This window comes from Ovis canadensis, chromosome 19 (assembly GCF_042477335.2).
Source record: "Ovis canadensis isolate MfBH-ARS-UI-01 breed Bighorn chromosome 19, ARS-UI_OviCan_v2, whole genome shotgun sequence".
In the NCBI taxonomy this organism is placed as follows: Eukaryota; Metazoa; Chordata; class Mammalia; order Artiodactyla; family Bovidae; genus Ovis; species Ovis canadensis.
This window is the reverse complement of record NC_091263.1, coordinates 74,301,969-74,318,585: the sequence shown is the minus strand read 5'-3', so window position 1 is coordinate 74,318,585 and position 16,617 is coordinate 74,301,969. Positions and strand designations below refer to the sequence as shown.

Sequence of the window (16,617 nt, the reverse complement as noted above, 5' to 3'; positions counted from 1 at the left end):
GTGAGGGCAGGGGAGACAGGTGCGGCTGCCCCCCAGCCTGCCTCGCCCCCAAGCCTGCCCCCTCGGGGGCTGCGTCCGCCCCGGGCTCCAGACGCTCCAGCCGGGGCCGTGGGCGCCGCCCAGCGGCTGGTCTTGGCGTTGCAGCCCCTGGCTGCACTGCCTCACACACCGTCCTCGGGGCTGCTGCCGCGACCTCAGCCCGGCCCCTCCGGCGCCCACTCTGTTCTCGCCTGGTGCTCCATCGGCTTTTCCTGCCCTGCTGCCCTTGGGCAAGCCATGCCACCCCACCCAGTTCTGGGAGCAGCCCCCAGACCACGGGGCACAGGCCACGTGATAGCCCTTGGCAGGAGCGTCCGTGGGGTGGGGACAGCCCAGGAAGACTCCCCACGACCCACACCCCAGGGAAGCATTTCCGCATGCTGGACAGGGGTTAGTGGCCACAGCGTCTCCCAGGGTAGACAGGCCTGAAGCCGGTGCTGGCTGCCGCGCCCAAGGGAAGTAAGCAGAGCAACGGGGGCAGAGCCGCGGGTACGGGCCTCCTGCCTCAGCCCTGATGCCGAACGGAAGGGCGACCCACTCCATCGCGCCCAGGGGAGCGGGTCAGCCGTCCTTCAGGTCTACACGCCACGCGGGGTGGGGGGGCCTCTGCCCGGGGGCAAGGCCAGCTCTGGACCCCCACGGGACCTGCCCCACGGCGAGAACGGCATCAGACGTCGTCTCAGGAGACCATCCAAGGCTGCAGCGTGGAGACGGCCTGGGCCCACCTCCCACGAGCACGCCGGCCGTCGGCAGAGACCAAAGCCTCCCTGCGATGACCTGCCACTGATGACAAGAAGGAACCACAGCAAGACGGCGGAGCCCCCCACCCTGGGGGAGGTGACACTGCAGAGCGTCCCCCGGGAGTGAGCGCTGGGCGCCCACCCTGCGCCCCACGCGGGGCTGTGACCCCCGGGCCCCCGGAGCATCTGGCTGTGAAGGCGTGAGGCAGAGACCCACAGACTCACGCTGACACGGCCACACAGAACCTCACACAGGCCGAGCCGGGCAGGAGCCTGGGCCGGACCTACCTGCTGCCCGCGGAGTGTCTCCTGCAGAGACGGGGTGGCTGGGGCTCGCCTGGACACACTGGCCCCGTGAACACGGCCGCTGGGCTGAGATCCAGGCCCGTCAGACCCAGAGCCTGGAGACTCAGTCACACAGCCCCGGGGCAGGGTCACAGCCCCAGCCGGCAGCAGACAAGCCGCTGTGAGACCCCCCCTTAACCCCCGTGGTGGACATGGCCCTGCCCACCAGACGGCCAGGACGCAGCACCGTCCACCCATGGGGCTGGGCGGGCCGCCCTCCAGGGAGGCTGCTAGGCCAGCCTCGCCCACCAGAGGGGGACATGGACACAGAAAGCAGAGTCTAAACTGGACAGCTCCATGTGAAAGAAATCAGAACATCCTCTACCACCACACACAGACACACTCAGTGGATTAAAGACGTGCTTATCAGGCTGGTAACTGTGAAACTGCTGGAGGGAAGCAGACAGAACTCCCTCTGCCATGAATCACAGCAGCATCTTCTTGGGTCCATTTCCTGGAGTAATGAAAATAAAAATAAACGGGACTTTCTTTTGCACAGAAAAGGAAGCCGTAACAGGAACAGGCAACCCACAGAATGGGAGGAAAGACTCGCAAGCAATAGGACTGGCAGGGGATCAGTCTCCAAACTGCACAAGCGGCTCCTCGAGCTCCGTGTCAGAACAACAAGCAGTCATAGAAAATGGGCAGGAGATCTATGCAGACATTTCCCCAACGAAGACAGACAGACAGGCAAGAGGCACAGGAGAAGCTGCTCAGCATCACGGCTATTAGAGATGCGAATCAGAGCTGCAGGGAGGCGTCACCTCACACTCGCCAGGATGGCCGTCATCAGGAAGTCCAGAAACAGTAAACGCTGGAGAGAGAGGGGAGAAAGGGAGCCCACCTCCACTGCTGGTGGAAATGTAAACTGGTGCAGCCACTCCAGAGAAGTGTGAAAGTTCCTTAGAAAACCAACCGTAGAGTTACCGTATGGCTCGGCAGTCCCACTCGTGGGCACCATCTAGAGAAAACCAGTCTGAAGCGTGCAGCCCAGGCTTCACAGCGGCCCTGCTAACCGCAGCCAAGGCTAGAAACGAGGCGTCCGCCGCGGAGTGGGCGCAGACGGCGCGCACACGCGTTCTGCCGCGGAGAGCGGCTCAGCCGGAAGCGCCACGCCGTCTGCAGCAGCACGGGTGGGCGTGGAGACTGCCAGGTCACACAAAGACACCAATCACTTCTGCGTGAAATCTTTAAAAAATGATACAAACGGACAAAATACAGACTCAGATTTAAAAGACGTGGTTATCAACGGGGAACGCGGGGAGGGATAGATTAGGGGTTGGGATGAACAGATACACGACTCACACAAAAGCCAACAAGGACCTCGTGGTGCTGCTCAGAACTCGGTAAGAACCCGCACAGCAAAGGGGTCCGAGGAAGCAAGGGCGTCTGCAGGTGTGAGACCGGATCACTCGGCTGCGCCCCTGAAGCGCAGCCCTGGATCGGTTACGTGCTGTGCTGCCGTCTCAGCTGTGTCTGACTCTGCGACCCCACGGACTGTAGCCCACCAGACTCCTCTGTCCAGGGGATTCCCCTGGCAAGAATACTGGAGTGGGTAGCCATGCCCTTCTCCAGGGGATCTTCCCGATCCAGGGATCGAATCCACATCTCTTAGGTCTCCTGAACTGGCAGGTGGGTTCTTCACCACTAGCGCCACCTGGGAAGCCAAAACACCGTCAGTTCAGTTGCTCAGCCGTGTCCAACTCTGCGACCCCGAGGACTGCAGAGGCGGGCACGACTGAGCGGCTGAACTCACAGGGTTTTTGGCAAAAGCTATGTTCCCATGTAAAATAAAAATCACAAAAAGGAAACCGTAGTCCCGCACCCCCAGACCTGGCCCACCCAGAGCAGAGCAGACCCAGAGCCCCCCCACTCCCGGGACCAGCTGGGCCCCAGCCCTGCACACTAGCAGCCAACGCTTCGGGATCCCCCAGGCCTCCCACCCGTCGGGAGCCGCGCCCCCACCAGTGGTCCCCCAATCCAGGGCCAGCTTCGCCTGCCTGCAGGGGGCACCACCGCCCCAGGCCTGGCTTCCCCACCAGGGGGTGGGCGCAGCCCAGACTTCTGGGCCGACTCTGCCCCCAGTGAGCTGGCACCAGCCGGGGGCCCTAGGATTCTGGAAGCGGCCGCCACGTGACCAGATCCTGCTCGCAAGCAGCATCAACACGAGGCAGGGGCCGGGCCACCCAGCAGCCCACCAGAGCCCCCGTCAGCGCCCGGGGAGAGGGGATGCCCAGGACATTCCCACCTCACCCAGGTCAAGACATGGAAAACAAACAGCACCCGACAGGAGGAGCCGGCAGAGGAGCACGCCCCAGACGAGCAGGACAGACCCCAGCAGCAGACCCGAGTGAGGCGGGACCGGCTGCCCGCCACAGGAGTTCAGAGCGGTGACTGCGGGTGGCCCGGGACTTGGGGCAGAGAGACGCGCAGGGCGGTTGAGACTTTCAGGACAGCAGCAGCGCAGTAAACCCAGGGCCCTTGGAGGGACGGCCTTGGGTGGGGGCGCGGGTGTCCGCCGTGAAGTGGGCCTGCACCCACGACCCCAACACTGGGTTCCGGCCCAGACAGCGCCTCTCCCCAGCTCTCAGCAATACTGGCCCTGGACCCGGGGACCAGACCGTTATGAAGACCCAGTTCCCGCAGCTCAGTTCCAGAGGGCACAGGGCTCCGAGGGTCCCCCGAAGGCTGGCCGTGGGCCGACAGGCTTGGAGGGTTGGGGCCGGAAGAGCCACCGTCAGAATCCCTGGACACTCACCCTGGGCGCCCTGTGGGACAGGAGGTGGGCGGGGACGGGCCTAGGGCTGGAGGGAGCCGGTTGGCAGGACACGCCTGGGGCTCGGGGGACGGGATGCAGGCGGACATGCAGATCGCTGCCTCAGCTGCGGGGGAGCTGGGGTGGGCAAGGCAGCGGGACAGCCCCAGGTCGGGGGACCAGGGCGTCTTCCTAACCCGTCAGGAGTCGGGGGCCCACAGAGCATGGTCAGCCAGGAGGGTGCCCGGAGTCGATCAGACAGACAGGCAGACGACAGCATCAGAAACCGTGGTTTATTAGGGTTAGCTGTGTGGTCCTGCACTACCTGTTACCCGACGCACAGGGCCTCACTGGCAGCGGACGAGGAGGGAGGTGGCTGAGCCGTGGGGATGGCAGCAAGCCAGGAAACTGTGTGGAGTCGCTGTGGTCCTACGGGGGGTGTCAGTGGTCGGCGAGGGGGGTGGGGGCCTGCGGGGTGTCTGAGCACCAGGGCCGAGGGGGCGCCGGGGTCAGCACCCCGTCCCCACCAAGAGTGGGCCCAGGGGGCCACGGGCAGCATCTCCTGGAAAGCCCGTCCGCACAGAACCACTTCCCGTGGCCCAGGCGGCCTGAGTGACGGGCCCACACGGGCTCGGCTGCCCGCCTCTCCCCGGCCTCGGTGCTCCGCCCGCCTCAGGGCCAGGCCTGTGCACACCCGGCTCCCCTGCCCCGCCAAGGGCCCGGCGGGCACGGCCCAGGGGCTCCGGGTTCAGCATGGCAGGCGACCGACTGAGCGCTCGCTGGTACTGCCAGGATGGGACCCCAGACACGGCCACCTGCACCCTGACTGTGGAGGGCGTGCCCCGGCCCGCCCCGGTGAGGAAGACAGTCCCGGATCCGAGGAACATCTTTCAAATGGGGCGGTTCTTTGACCAGATGGCTGAAGACGGCTGAATGTGCACCTCTGAAAGCTTTCAAAGAACATAAGTCCGTGCACTGAAAGACTCCTGGTCAGGCCACGTGCCTGCCCGGCACTCGGTGTGGGAAGCGGCCCGCCGTGGTGGCACGCTTCCGCATGAGGCGCAGCGGTGGCCGGGTGTGGGCTGGTGCGTGGCGTCTCTACGGCTCCTCAGTGCAGGAGGGCAGCGGGCGGAGCACCCAGGGCGTCTTCTACACTTTTTTTTCCTCCTCCAAAGAGAAACAGGGCGACGAAGCCGCTCTCCGTGGGGACCTGGTCCGTCCCCCCATGAGCCCACGGGGCTCCTTCACTGGGGGGCCCGCTCTGGCTCAGTGTGCGGTGGGGGGCCCTGGAATGGAGGCGGGGGACCTCCCCAGAAGAGCAGGGCGCAGCGGGGCAGCAGCTCCCGACACTGGAGGACTGGGGCGAGCCCCACCCAGCCCTCCGTCCAGGGGCCGCGCCTTCCCCTCCTGGGGCGCAGGGCCCCCACCACGCTCACACGGACACTGACAGCACCCCCTTGGCGGCAGGGCCCCGATTACCACACCGGCCAGAACACGGAGGGGTGGGGGGCACGGGCAGGGCACCAGTGAGGGGCAGCTGCGGGGGCCCCAATCACCCTTCCTGCTGGGGCCTCAGGCAGGGCACGGCCTGGGACCGGCTCCGGCCCCTGGAAGTGGCTCTGCCGTCAAGACCCCCGCTTCCCGCCTACGGTCTCCAGGTCTGAACAGACGTCCAGCACAGTGGCCCTCCGAGCGCCGGGTAAGCAGTCGGAGCAGCGGCCGCCCCCACGCGCCCAGGAGGGGCGTGGAGGGGCCCCCTTCCCACGCCCAGGCCCCCGCCCCCCGGCCCAGCCCGGCCCCCAGGGCTCACAGAGCCGACAGGCCAGTGTAGGCCCACGGGCACTTCCCAGCCTCTGCAGGCACGCAAGTCAGCCTGGGCAGTGGACCCGCCCCGCGTCCCAGGGCCAGAGGAGCACAGGCAGGGTGCGGGGTGGCGGGAGGGCACCCTCCAGTTATTGCTGGGGTTGGGGGGGGGTGGTCCTGGGACCCTGCAGGGCAGGAGAGGCGGGGCAGGGCTCCGTGTGGCCTCAGGCCTTCCAGCACGTTCTCTGGAAAATGCCGTGAGCTCCAGTGTTTGCATAAAGCGTCCACCGTTTAAGGCAGATGCTGTGGTGGACAGCCTGACAGGTGGCGAGGCTGTCTGAGTCAGCTGTGCTAGGGGTTCCTCCAGTCTGGGGGGTGTGTGTGTGTGTGTCTCAGCCACGTCTGAGAAGCCAGCCCCTGCCCTTCCTCTGCCCGCCTGCTGACAGTGGCCCCGCAGCTGGCCGGGGGGCTCAGGGCGGGCACCCTGCGCCCGCCACCGCTGTCCTTTGCGAGACCCACGTGTTTATCTCCCGGAAGACGGAGCTGGTCACCTCGGGAAGCTCTTTGTGGAGGATGTGGTAGGCACCTTCGTAAATCTGCAACCCGGAGAGATGGGCGGTCAGGACCACAGCGGGTGGCGAGGCCCCCAGAGAGGACCCCTGCCCTGCGCCAGGGCTGGTCAGCGGGCAGTCTGCAGACGGACGCCCCTCCTCGGTCGCAGGCCCTTTCCTTCAACACCGTCCCCCTGCCACCCCGCCCTGTCTGTGCTCGTCTCCCCGCGGGACCCCAGCCTCCCCCACGCGGTGGTCCTGGCAGCACGCGGCACCCCGAGCTGCAGGCTGGTGTGGCCGTGGGATGGGGGGGCTCTGGCCTCCTCCCTTCACGGCCCCCCAGAACCCCGTCCAGGCCCCAGGCTGTAGGAGCCACCCGTGGTCGACGCCTCAGAATCTACATCTCCAGTCCCACCTACTTCCGGACTCTCCACCTGTGTAACCAGCAGCCTCCTTGCCATTCCCGGCAATTTCTAACAGGCGTCTCCACAGTCCTTTCGCTGACCACACTAAAATCACGTGACAGGAAACTGACCACCGTGACCGCCGCTGCGTGTGCGGCTGGGGGCGCGCAGCGTCCCAGGCGGCTCTGCAGCGCGCTCGCCGTGACAGTGAAAGCCTGGCCCTGCCACACGCCCGCTCCAGGCCCTGCTTCCTGCCCCTGGAGACAGCGCGCTACTTTCTCTTCCTTCTTTCTCCTGGCCAAGCTACATGGCTTCCGAGCTCTCAGCTCTGCGACCAGGGCCCCGGCAGCTGAAAGCACCGAGTCCCCACCACAGGGCCACCGCGGGGTCCCTCTGCCGTCTACCGCGACGACTTTCGTCAGCTCTGCTCGTTTCCTGGGGGTGGAATGGCACGCACCCCGCGCTCTTGTGAGCGGCTCGTTTCACTGAGCACAGCCCTCCTCCAGGCGCGTCCATGCGCGTGGCACCCCCACCCGCCCGCTTTCCGAGGCTGAGTAACGTTCCGCTGTCGGGATGGACCCCACTGGGCTCTTCGGGCCCGCGTCCATGTCGGGGCTGCTGTGAGCACGGGGTGTAGACCTCTGAGCCCCCGCTTTCAGTCCTCTGTCCCGGTTTCAGGAGCGTCAGAACAGGACTTGCGATCCCCAGGGCCGCCTCCCCCAGATACCATCTCCTTGCAGCCCGCCCCCATCCCAGGCTCATCTGAGTCCCCCTCTGCCCGCCGGCTGGCCAGGGCTGACCCTCGGAGCAGAGCTGGGGAGGGGGCGGGTGGGCACAGGACTCAGGGCAGAGCAGAGCTACAACCCCGGCTCCCGCAGCAGGCGCGGCCCTGCAGTGACCGCCTGTGTGCCCGTGGCCAAGCAGGCAGCCCCAGATCGGGCACCCATGTGGCCGTGCCCGAGGGGAGGGTGCCAGGGGTGGGAGCCACGCACACATGTCCTGAGGCTCGTCTGCCCCACCAACCGCCCAGAGCCCCCTCCAGACTTGGCCACCACTCAGTGCGGACACAGCCTGTGGGTCTGCGCTCTCCCCGTCCCTGCAGCCAGCCAGCTTCCCGGTCTAGAGGGAAGACGCAGGCGCTCCCCGGGGAGTGGACGGCCAGCCGACGCCTCACCAGCACCCGGGACGCGCCTCCCGAGGGCAGGACCCCAGCCTTCCTGATGCGGGGCGGCGGCAGCTGCTCACCTTGAGTGTCTTGTCCTGGCTCTTGGCCGACTCCATGAGCAGGTAGGCGCCTCTGCTGTCGCAGAGGCGGTCGGCGGAGCCCTGCAGCAGCAGGAAAGGCAGCGTCAGCTTGGGCAGCGCCCGCTCCACCCGTGACACCGCATTGAGCAGCTGGATGCCAAAGCAGACTTTGAGCCCCGTCCGGCAGACCAGGGGGTCCGAGTTGTAGATGTCCACCTGCGGGGAGAGGGGTGTCCGTCAGACCCCGGGGAGCCGCCCCCCGCACGGCCCCGGGCGCCTTGGCTTCCTGCCGGCCGGCCCTTCACCCTCCCTTCCACACACAGGGCCCCCAGACAGGCTCAGCCTCAGTCTGTGCCCCTTCCCGTAAGCACGTCGTAGGCTGGCGTCGACGGTTTCACGTGGCGAGAATACCGCGGTTGGCGCGGGGGTTGGCACAGGTCCGCGTATGAGTCTCCCCTGACACAGGGTCACCAGGGTTAACCCGCTGAGTTGCTAGGGGTCAGTCAGTGCAGGGACGGGGGCCCGAGGAGGCTTTGGGCTTCATGAAGCCATCCCTGCCATCCCGAGAGGCCGGTCCACTGCCCTGTGTACCCAAGGCCACAGCCGCCCCTCTGCCAGACACGCCGGGCAGCCAGGTCCACCCTCCTGAGCCATCCGCCTTTCAGGACCCCCTCTGACACTGGCTCTGCCTGCAGCTCGGGATCTGAGCCAGCCCTGGGGGGCTCCCTGGCCCTGCCCTTGTCTCTGGTGTCACTCCACCCACCCCCGAGGGGACAGCGAGGGGCCTGCTCGCTGGAGCAGAGATGGGGCAGGTGTCTCAGACCGCATCCTGCCTGAGTGTCTTGGTGTCTGCCCACTGACCAGCTGCCAAGCCCCTTGGGGAAATGGCTCTGGGTTAACTGCTCGGACAGCCCAAGTGGCTTCCTGCCCCGGGCCCTTTTCCCACGCTGGGGGCACAGAGGCCCTGTGCACACGCTGACTGGCCCCGTGCACAGGCTGACCGGCCCCGTGTACAGGCTGACCGGCCCTGTGTACACACTCACGGGTTGAGACCTGGGTGTCGGGGGGAGGGCAGGCCAGGCGGGCGGAGGGGGCCGCCAGGAGGGCAGGGCAGAGCCCACACCCCCGCATAGGGCAACAGGCTCAGGGGACCAAGCCCCCTCAGGTAGCCAGCCCACCCAATGCCGGCAGCCTCTGCTTTCTGAGGTCTTCCTAGACCCGCCCGAGGTTCAGTGTCGCACGCCGGACAGGAGGCAGACGGGGCCTCCCCCGAAGGCCAGGCCCGCAGCACCTGAGCAGCCAGCCCCCACCCTAACCCCAGAGAGGCCTTCCTGGGCGACCACGTCTCCGTGACCCTCTTCCAGTGACCGTCAGAGTGGACAGGCCTCGAGGGGGAGCTACAAAGCAGCAGCACGGGGTCTCTGAGGGGTCAGCCCGGCCCGCGCACGCAGGCGTCCTGGCCGCCAGAACCCTGTGGTCCTGCAGGGGGGAACGCGGGCAGCGGCGCACGGACCCTGCCTGTCCTCTCAGAAAGTGGAGGTCGCTCAGTCACGTCCCACTCTCTGCGGCCCCGTGGGCCATACAGTCAGTCCACGGAATTCTCCAGGTCAGAGCCCCGGAGCGCGTAGCCTTTCCCTCCGCCAGGGCATCTTCTGACCCAGGAATGGAGCCGGGGTCTCCTGCATTTCAGGCAGCTGAGCCACCAGGGAAGCCCAAGAACCCCGGAGTGTGCAGCCTTTCCCTCCTCCGGGGCATCTTCTGACCCAGGAATGGAGCCGGGGTCTCCTGCTTTGCAGGTGGAATCTTTACCAGCTGAGTTGTCGGGGAAGCGCAGAGCCTCTCTGGGGCTCAGAGATGTTCCCGCCAGAGTTGCAGGGGGGCGGAGGGCAGGGAGTGGGGAACACGGGGAGGGGAGGGGGTGAGCAGACCTCTGTGCGGGGCACCGGCTGAGCCAGGCCCCTGTGGTCACCCCTGCACAGAGGTCTGTGCCAAGAGAGGCTCCTCCTGCGGCTCGAGGCTTATCTGTAAGGCACTGGCAGATCCTCAGCTGCTGGAAACAGACGAGTCTTTTGTGGGGATAAGCCGTGCGCGGGGACGAGACGCAGAGCAGGACCGGCCTGCAGGGGAGTGACAGCCGGGCCTGCAGGGGAGTGACAGCCGGGTCCGCAGGGGCGGCGGGGGAGGCTGGGCCTGTCTGCAGCCCTGGGTGTGATGATTCGACGCCTCAGCGTGGCCAAGGCCCCCAGGCCGTGGGCAGGCGGCCTCCTGGCCGCGTGGGCAGAAGCCACAAAGGCCACAGGAGCAGGGCGCGATCCTCAACGCAGGCACGCCGGAAGCGCTGGGTGGCGGGGGTGGGTGCCTGGAGCGGAGGCCCCTGCAGATGTGCGTGGGAGCAAGGCCAGCCCCGGCCCCCGGGGGCCGGAACTCGCCATACGGCCGGCCAGCGTGCGTGCCAACCAGCCAGGAGGCGCTTGGAGCGCGTCCTCGTGCAGCGACAACACAGGCTGGGTTCTGGAAGGCAGACCGCCTCGGCACAGGACGGGGCGCTCCCGGCGGAAGAGCCGGAGGGGGCTGGGGCCCTGCCGTGAGCAGTCAGAGGCTCCTCCTCCGCGCCTTCCCCGCCGTAGGCCTTGGCCGGACAGCCGCGTGGAACATCCATGGCTCTCCCGAGTGGGAGGGGCTCACGGCTTTCTGGGGAAGCCGCGGTGGAGGCTGGATGCTCAGTACCTCGACGAGGTTCAAAATGTGAGGAGAACGGAGAAGAGGCTGAGCGGCGGCTGCTGTTTCCAGGTTGCAGGGCCAGGAGCTCCGAGGTGAGAGTGGTTGAGTCGCTCCAGTTCTGTCCGACTCTGCGACCCCGGGACCGTAGCCCGCCAGGCTCCTCTGTCCGTGGGATTCCCCAGGCACAGTTAGAGGGGTTGGGTTGCCATCTCCTCCACCGGGGACCTTCTTGACCCAGGGATTGAACCTGCCTCTGCTGAACCGGCAGCTGGATTCTTCGCCACAAAGCCCGACATAGGTTCAAATCCTTACGGAACAGCTGCGAGTCCCTGGGGAAGGGACTTGGCCTCTCTGGGCTGAAGTTTCGTGAGACGGACGTTCTGGAGCTGTGGCAAGAAGCAGGGCAACCAGACAGCGCCGCGGGCAGTGCTGAGACCACGCCAGGGGGCCCTGCCTTTCCTCCGGCGCCGGGGCCTGTGTGCGCCTGCGGGTCCCAGGCTGTCAAGTGCGGGTGGGGGGTCATGCCGCCCATCCTGGCTGCCGCAGCGAACCCCAGAGATGAGCCGGCCAGGGAGCCTGCGTCTGCACCAGCCTGCAGCCGCGCCCCAAGTCCCGCTTCAGCAAGCCCGACGGGCCCTCAGTGCCGGGCCTCAGGCCTCAGGGCTGCCGGGCTGCAGGGGAGACGTCCCGCGGAGGGCGAGCCTCAGCCGACTTGGGTCCTCGAGGTGTCTGCTCCGCCCGTTTCCGCTCCCCCGCCCCTCGGCGCTGCTATTTTTAAAGCTCGGCAGAATATGGAAAGGGCAGCTCCCAGCGCCCGCTGGCAGGAGCTAATCCTCTCTGCTCCCTACAATCCTGTACTCCAGCCGGAGCCCAGGCTCCGAGTCTGCCCAGCAGGGAACCTGAGCGGTGTTTCTGGAGCGCCCCCCCCACCACCGCCCCGTGGACACATGCCGCTGTGCGACCGTGGACGGGGACGCGGCGGTGGGCACGCAGGGAAGCCCGCCCGCGAGGCAGTCACCCAGACGCTTCCTTCGGTGTAAGGCCTTCGGGGACGTGTTTGTGATTTTACAAAGGAGACAGAAGCTCTGAAATCTGCTCCTTTCAAACTGAGAGTGCTTGGAATCACCTCGTGATCTTTTTCTCCTCCTCTTTCGCCCGGGTACTCAGCTCTCAAAAGGCCGAGGTCCACGCCCCGCCCCTCCCCACGCCCCGCCCCTCCACCCACGCCCCGCCCCCGCCGCCCAGCACAGCTGCTGCAGTTGCGGCTGTTCCGTCTCTTAGCCGTGTCCGACTCTGCAGCCCCATGGACTGCGGCGTGCCAGGCCTCCCTGTCCATCACCAAATCCCGGAGTTTACCCAAACTCATGTCCATAGAATCAGTGATGCCATCCAACCAGCTCATCCTCTGTCGTCCCCTTCTCCCACCTTCGATCTTTCCCAGCATCAGGGTCTTTTCCAAAGAGTTGGCTCTGCATCAGGTGGCCAAAGTATTGGAGTTTCAGCTTCAGCGTCAGTCCCTCCAATGAATATCCAGGGTTGATTTCCTTTAGGTTGGATCTCCTTGCAGTTCAAGGGACTCTCAAGAGTCTTCTCCAACACCACAGTTCAAAAGCATCAATTCTTCGGCACTCAGCTTTCTTTATAGTCCAGCTCTCACATTCATACATGACCACTGGAAAAACCATACCTTTGACTACACACACCTTGGTTGGTAAAGCAATGTCTCTGCTTTTTAATATGCTGTCTAGGTTGGTCATCGCTTTTCTTCCAAGGAGCAGAGTCTTTTAATTTCATGGCTTGTGATGATTTTGAAGTGATTTTGCAATGACTTTGGAGCCCAAAATAAAGTCTCTCACTGTTTCCATTATTTCCCCATCTATTTGCCATGAAGTGATGAAACTGGATGCCGTGATCGTCATTTTTTGAATGTTTAAGCCAGGTTTTTCTTTCCTCTTTCACTTTCATCAAGAGGCTCTTTAGTTCTTCTTCACTTTCTGCCAAAAGGGTGGTGTCATCTGCATATCTGAGGTTGTTGGTATTTCTCCCAGTAATCCCAGCTTGTGCTTCATCCAGCCCGACATTTCACATGATGTACTCTGCACAGAAGTTAAATAATCAGGGTGACACTATCCAGCCTTGATGCACTCCTTTCTCAATTTGGAACCAGGTCGTTGCTCCACGTCCAGTTCTAACTGTTGCTTCTTGACCTGCACACAGGTTTCTAGGAGGCGGGTAAGGTGGTCTGGTGTTCCACCTCCTGAAGAATTCTCCACAGTTAACTGTGATCGACACAGTCCAAGGCTTTAGTATAGTCAATGAAGCAAAAGTGGATGTTTTCCTGGAATTCTCTGTGTACGTACCAGAACCCAGGAAGAAGAAGCAGTGATCCCCAGAAGATACGGAGCCAGACTTGCCTGTGGGGGTCTCTGGCAGAGGCGTGGGTCGGCAGTGGCCTGCCGCGGGGTCGGGGTCACAGGCAGCAGCAGTCCTGAGGAGAGCAGGGGCTCCAGCCCCACCCGTCAGCAGACGGCTGGATTAAAGATTTACCAAGCAAGGGCCTGCTGAAGCTGAAGCTCCGTACTTTGGCCACCTCATGCGAAGAGTTGACTCATTGGAAAAGACTCTGATGCTGGGAGGGATTGGGGGCAGGAGGAGAAGGGGACAACCGAGGATGAGATGGCTGGATGGCATCACGGACTCCATGGACGTGAGTCTGAGTGAACTCCGGGAGATGGTGATGGACAGGGAGGCCTGGCGTGCTGCGATTCACGGGGTCGCAAAGAGTCGGCCACGACTGAGCGACTGAACTGAACTGAACTGAACTGAGCAAGGGCCTGCCCATCAGAGCAAGAGCCAGGTTCCCCCACAGCCAGTCCCTCCCATTGGGAAGCCTGCACAAGCCTCTTACTCGTCTCCATCACAGGGCAGACAGAATGAAAACCACCGCCACAGAAAACTACCCAAACTGATCACATGGACCACAGCCTTGTCTAACTCAGTGAGACTGCGAGCCGTGCCGTGTGGGGCCACCCAAGACGGATGGGTCACGGTGGAGAGTTCTGACAACACGCGGCCCACTGGGGAAGGGAACGGCAAGCCACCTCAGCGTTCTTGCCTTGAGAAGCCCTGAACAGTGTGAAGAGGCTGATGCAGAAGCCAGTGGTTTCACTGGAAACCGCACATTTGAAACAGAGTCACCCTTTGGCTGCAGCAGCTGGAGGAGGCCCTGCCCATGGGCCTCACCTCGCAGTGACCCTGCACACGGAGTGGTGGTCCCCGGCACCCCTGCCCACCACGCGCGCCGTGTGGACCAGGAAGTACAAGTCAGGAGCTCCATGCTCGTAAACCCCAGCTGCAAGGACGTGCCAAGCACAGACTGTGAAATCAGAGGCTCTGTGTCGCAGCTCTGCCCCAACTGGCTTGCAACCTCAGGCAAGGCTTACCCTCCGAGCCTCAGTGTCCTCATCTGTGAAATGGGTTCATGTCGGCCCCGCTCCCGTCAGGACTGGCTCTAATGCCATGCTTCTCACCACACAGGTCTGCCTCTTGGAATGAACATCTTTCTTTACTCAAATATTCTCAACCCTGGTGGGTCAAATGTGGCTCCAAGATGGGGGTTTGGAGGGACTGCTTTTAAAATTAAATTCTGATTCAAATGGGGTGTGGATGACTGGGCGGACTGGCTCCCTCTGGAGTCCCGCCCAAGCCAGACTCAGCAACAGCGGGCTCTTGAGGCCGGGGAGCTGGAGCCGTGGCCTGAACATCCCTGCCTGCGTGTCTGGGGTGACTCCCACCCAGCTGAGTGGCTCAGAGGGCCAGGAGGCCACATTCCATCATGCTGCCAGACCCCAAGGAAGCCAGGGCTGACCGGCAGACACGACCCCCCCAGCTCAGCGTCCTGACGGAAGACGGGAAACTGAGGCAGGAGACGACTCAGCGTCATGCTCCCGTTGTCCAGGGCACGGCCTGTCCAGCGGCCGTGAGCCTGCAGGGTCCTGCCCCCCAGACAGAGCTCTCAGGCAGGCGACCCTGGGCAGGCCCTGGGACCTGGGGAGTGCCTGTCTGCCCCTGCGACACGGGCCACTGCGGTGACTGAGGACGAGACAGCCACCTGGCCTGGAGCTCGAGGGCCCATCCTTGCAGGCTGCGGACGGGGCGCTGGCCCTTCACCAGAGGGGCGGGGGCATGGTGCCCTGACCAGCACCTTCACGGACCGCCCTGGCCTCCACAGGGACCCGTGGACACAGACGCCGGCCTGACTGGCGCCCCTGGTGCACCCTCCAGCTGTCCTCCTCCGCTCTCAGGCCACGAGCTTGGGCAGGGTGACACTGCCCCCGCTCCGGGACAAATAACCAACTGTCCAGGGGTAAGAAGCAGCCCTGGGATAGGGCACAGCTTCTGAAAGAGTGACACAGCCCAAGGACACAACACAAACCAATTAGAACCAAATGGGAGCAAGATGGCAGACAAGACCAGACCTCAATGCTCAAGCCACAGGGGCAATGGCCCAGCAGAGGCGCCACGACGGTCCCATGGTGAGGACCAGGGAGGGCGAGTCTCCACCCCTTCCCCAAAAGAGCCAGAGTGGCCCTCCTGCTCATTAGCACACGAAACGCCCCAGCCTGTAAACCCTAAACCGCGCCACACTTCGCGGCCGCACTCGCCCTGCGCGGTGGCCCACGCTCTGCCTGGGGAGGCTGCTTCTCTCTGTCTGGATAGACCCACTCCTTACCCCTCACTGGGTCTCCCCTGAACTCCTTCTGTGATGAGACATCAAGACCCTGAGCTTCATGAGGCCCTGAATCCAGGTGCTGTGGGTTTTGGCTGGGTTCGGGTCCCAGCCGTGGGACTGACCCCAGTCTGAGGTACACGGTTTCAGAGCTGCTGTTGGAAGGCTCTGCTGCCTGCCCACTGGCTGCTGGTGGCCAGCTTCGCCTCCACTCGGGGAAAGTCTGGTTGGGAATAAGGCCAAACCAAGGGACACATGAGGTAGGGGCAGAGAGACAGTGGTGCTAAGACTCTGAGCCCCTGGACCCAGCCGTGCCTGGAGCCTCCCGTTACATTCACCAACAAACCCCTCTTTCTGCTGAAGCCACTCTGAACTGCCGCTGTCCCTCACAAGCCCACGAGACCTGGCTGCCGCACACACAGCCCCACCTGGTCAGGCGCCCCCACACATGGGCACAGCTTAGAGAAACACTGCCGCCCCTCCCACCAGACCCTGCAGCCAGACGGCGCCTGACGCAGAGCCTCGGGGGAGCGGCTGCAGACAGCCGCGGCCAGGCCGACGCCCGGACTCCCCCCAGGCCTGGGCCGTGGCCGGCTCCCCCCACCAGCCCCAGTTGCCCCCAGTTCCTCAGAAAGACTCACCTCTGTCTTATTCCTCGAGAGCACACTGGAGTCGATCCGGCCCAGGGACATGTTCGGCAGGACGAGGTTCAGAACTTTCGCAGCGAAGACCTGGACGCGAGGGGAAGCTACGGTCAGCGCCGTGGGACGCCGGCCCAGCCACCCCGTGGGCTGCCTCAGGCCACTAAGGAGAGGGACACCCAGACGGGCCGTCAGCCGGGCCTGATCCCGGCCGGGCAGCCAAGGACCCCTGCTCGCCCCGCCCAGATGGCCTCCCGGGCCTGGCTTTCGGGCTGGGAGGGGGCGGCCGGGCGGGGACGGCAGCAGCCATCTGCTTCCTTGCTGCTCCCGATGTGTGCGGACACCTTCCCAGACCACTCTGGGCAGTGATCTCGAATTTTCTGCAGAGCAGAAGCACCCAGGCACCCGAGTTGAGGCAGGACGTGCCCTGATCAGAAGGCACCGCTTACTGTCTTGGGGCAGAAACCGCCACCAGGCCAGGCAGAGGCGGGGCAGCAGGGGGGCACGGGCCTGGCTCCCGGCATTTGCGTGCACGGGGGCCTGTGCACCACCGGCCTGTCCCTCAGCTGCCCACGGGGTTGCTGTGTGCCAAGGCGCCACCACGCAGTAGGCACTTAACACACGCTGCCCCAACGTGATCTGGA

At 64.5% G+C, this 16,617-nt stretch overlaps 1 protein-coding gene across 4 annotated transcripts in view; it reads right to left on the bottom strand.

Annotated features, from left to right (window-relative positions):
- Nucleotides 1-4,158: 4,158 nt before the first annotated feature.
- MGLL (monoglyceride lipase) overlaps nucleotides 4,159-16,617 on the bottom strand; it is a 111,456-nt gene continuing 98,997 nt past the window's right edge. For all 4 annotated transcript variants that reach the window (XM_069562182.1, XM_069562181.1, XM_069562180.1 and 1 more), the window contains 3 exons: nucleotides 15,974-16,063; nucleotides 7,883-8,098; nucleotides 4,159-6,278 (listed from right to left, as the gene is read on the bottom strand). In XM_069562182.1, the coding sequence (XP_069418283.1) occupies nucleotides 6,153-6,278; nucleotides 7,883-8,098; nucleotides 15,974-16,063 (432 nt within the window). In that variant the 3' untranslated portion in view covers nucleotides 4,159-6,152. The remainder of the gene's footprint in view (nucleotides 6,279-7,882; nucleotides 8,099-15,973; nucleotides 16,064-16,617) is intronic.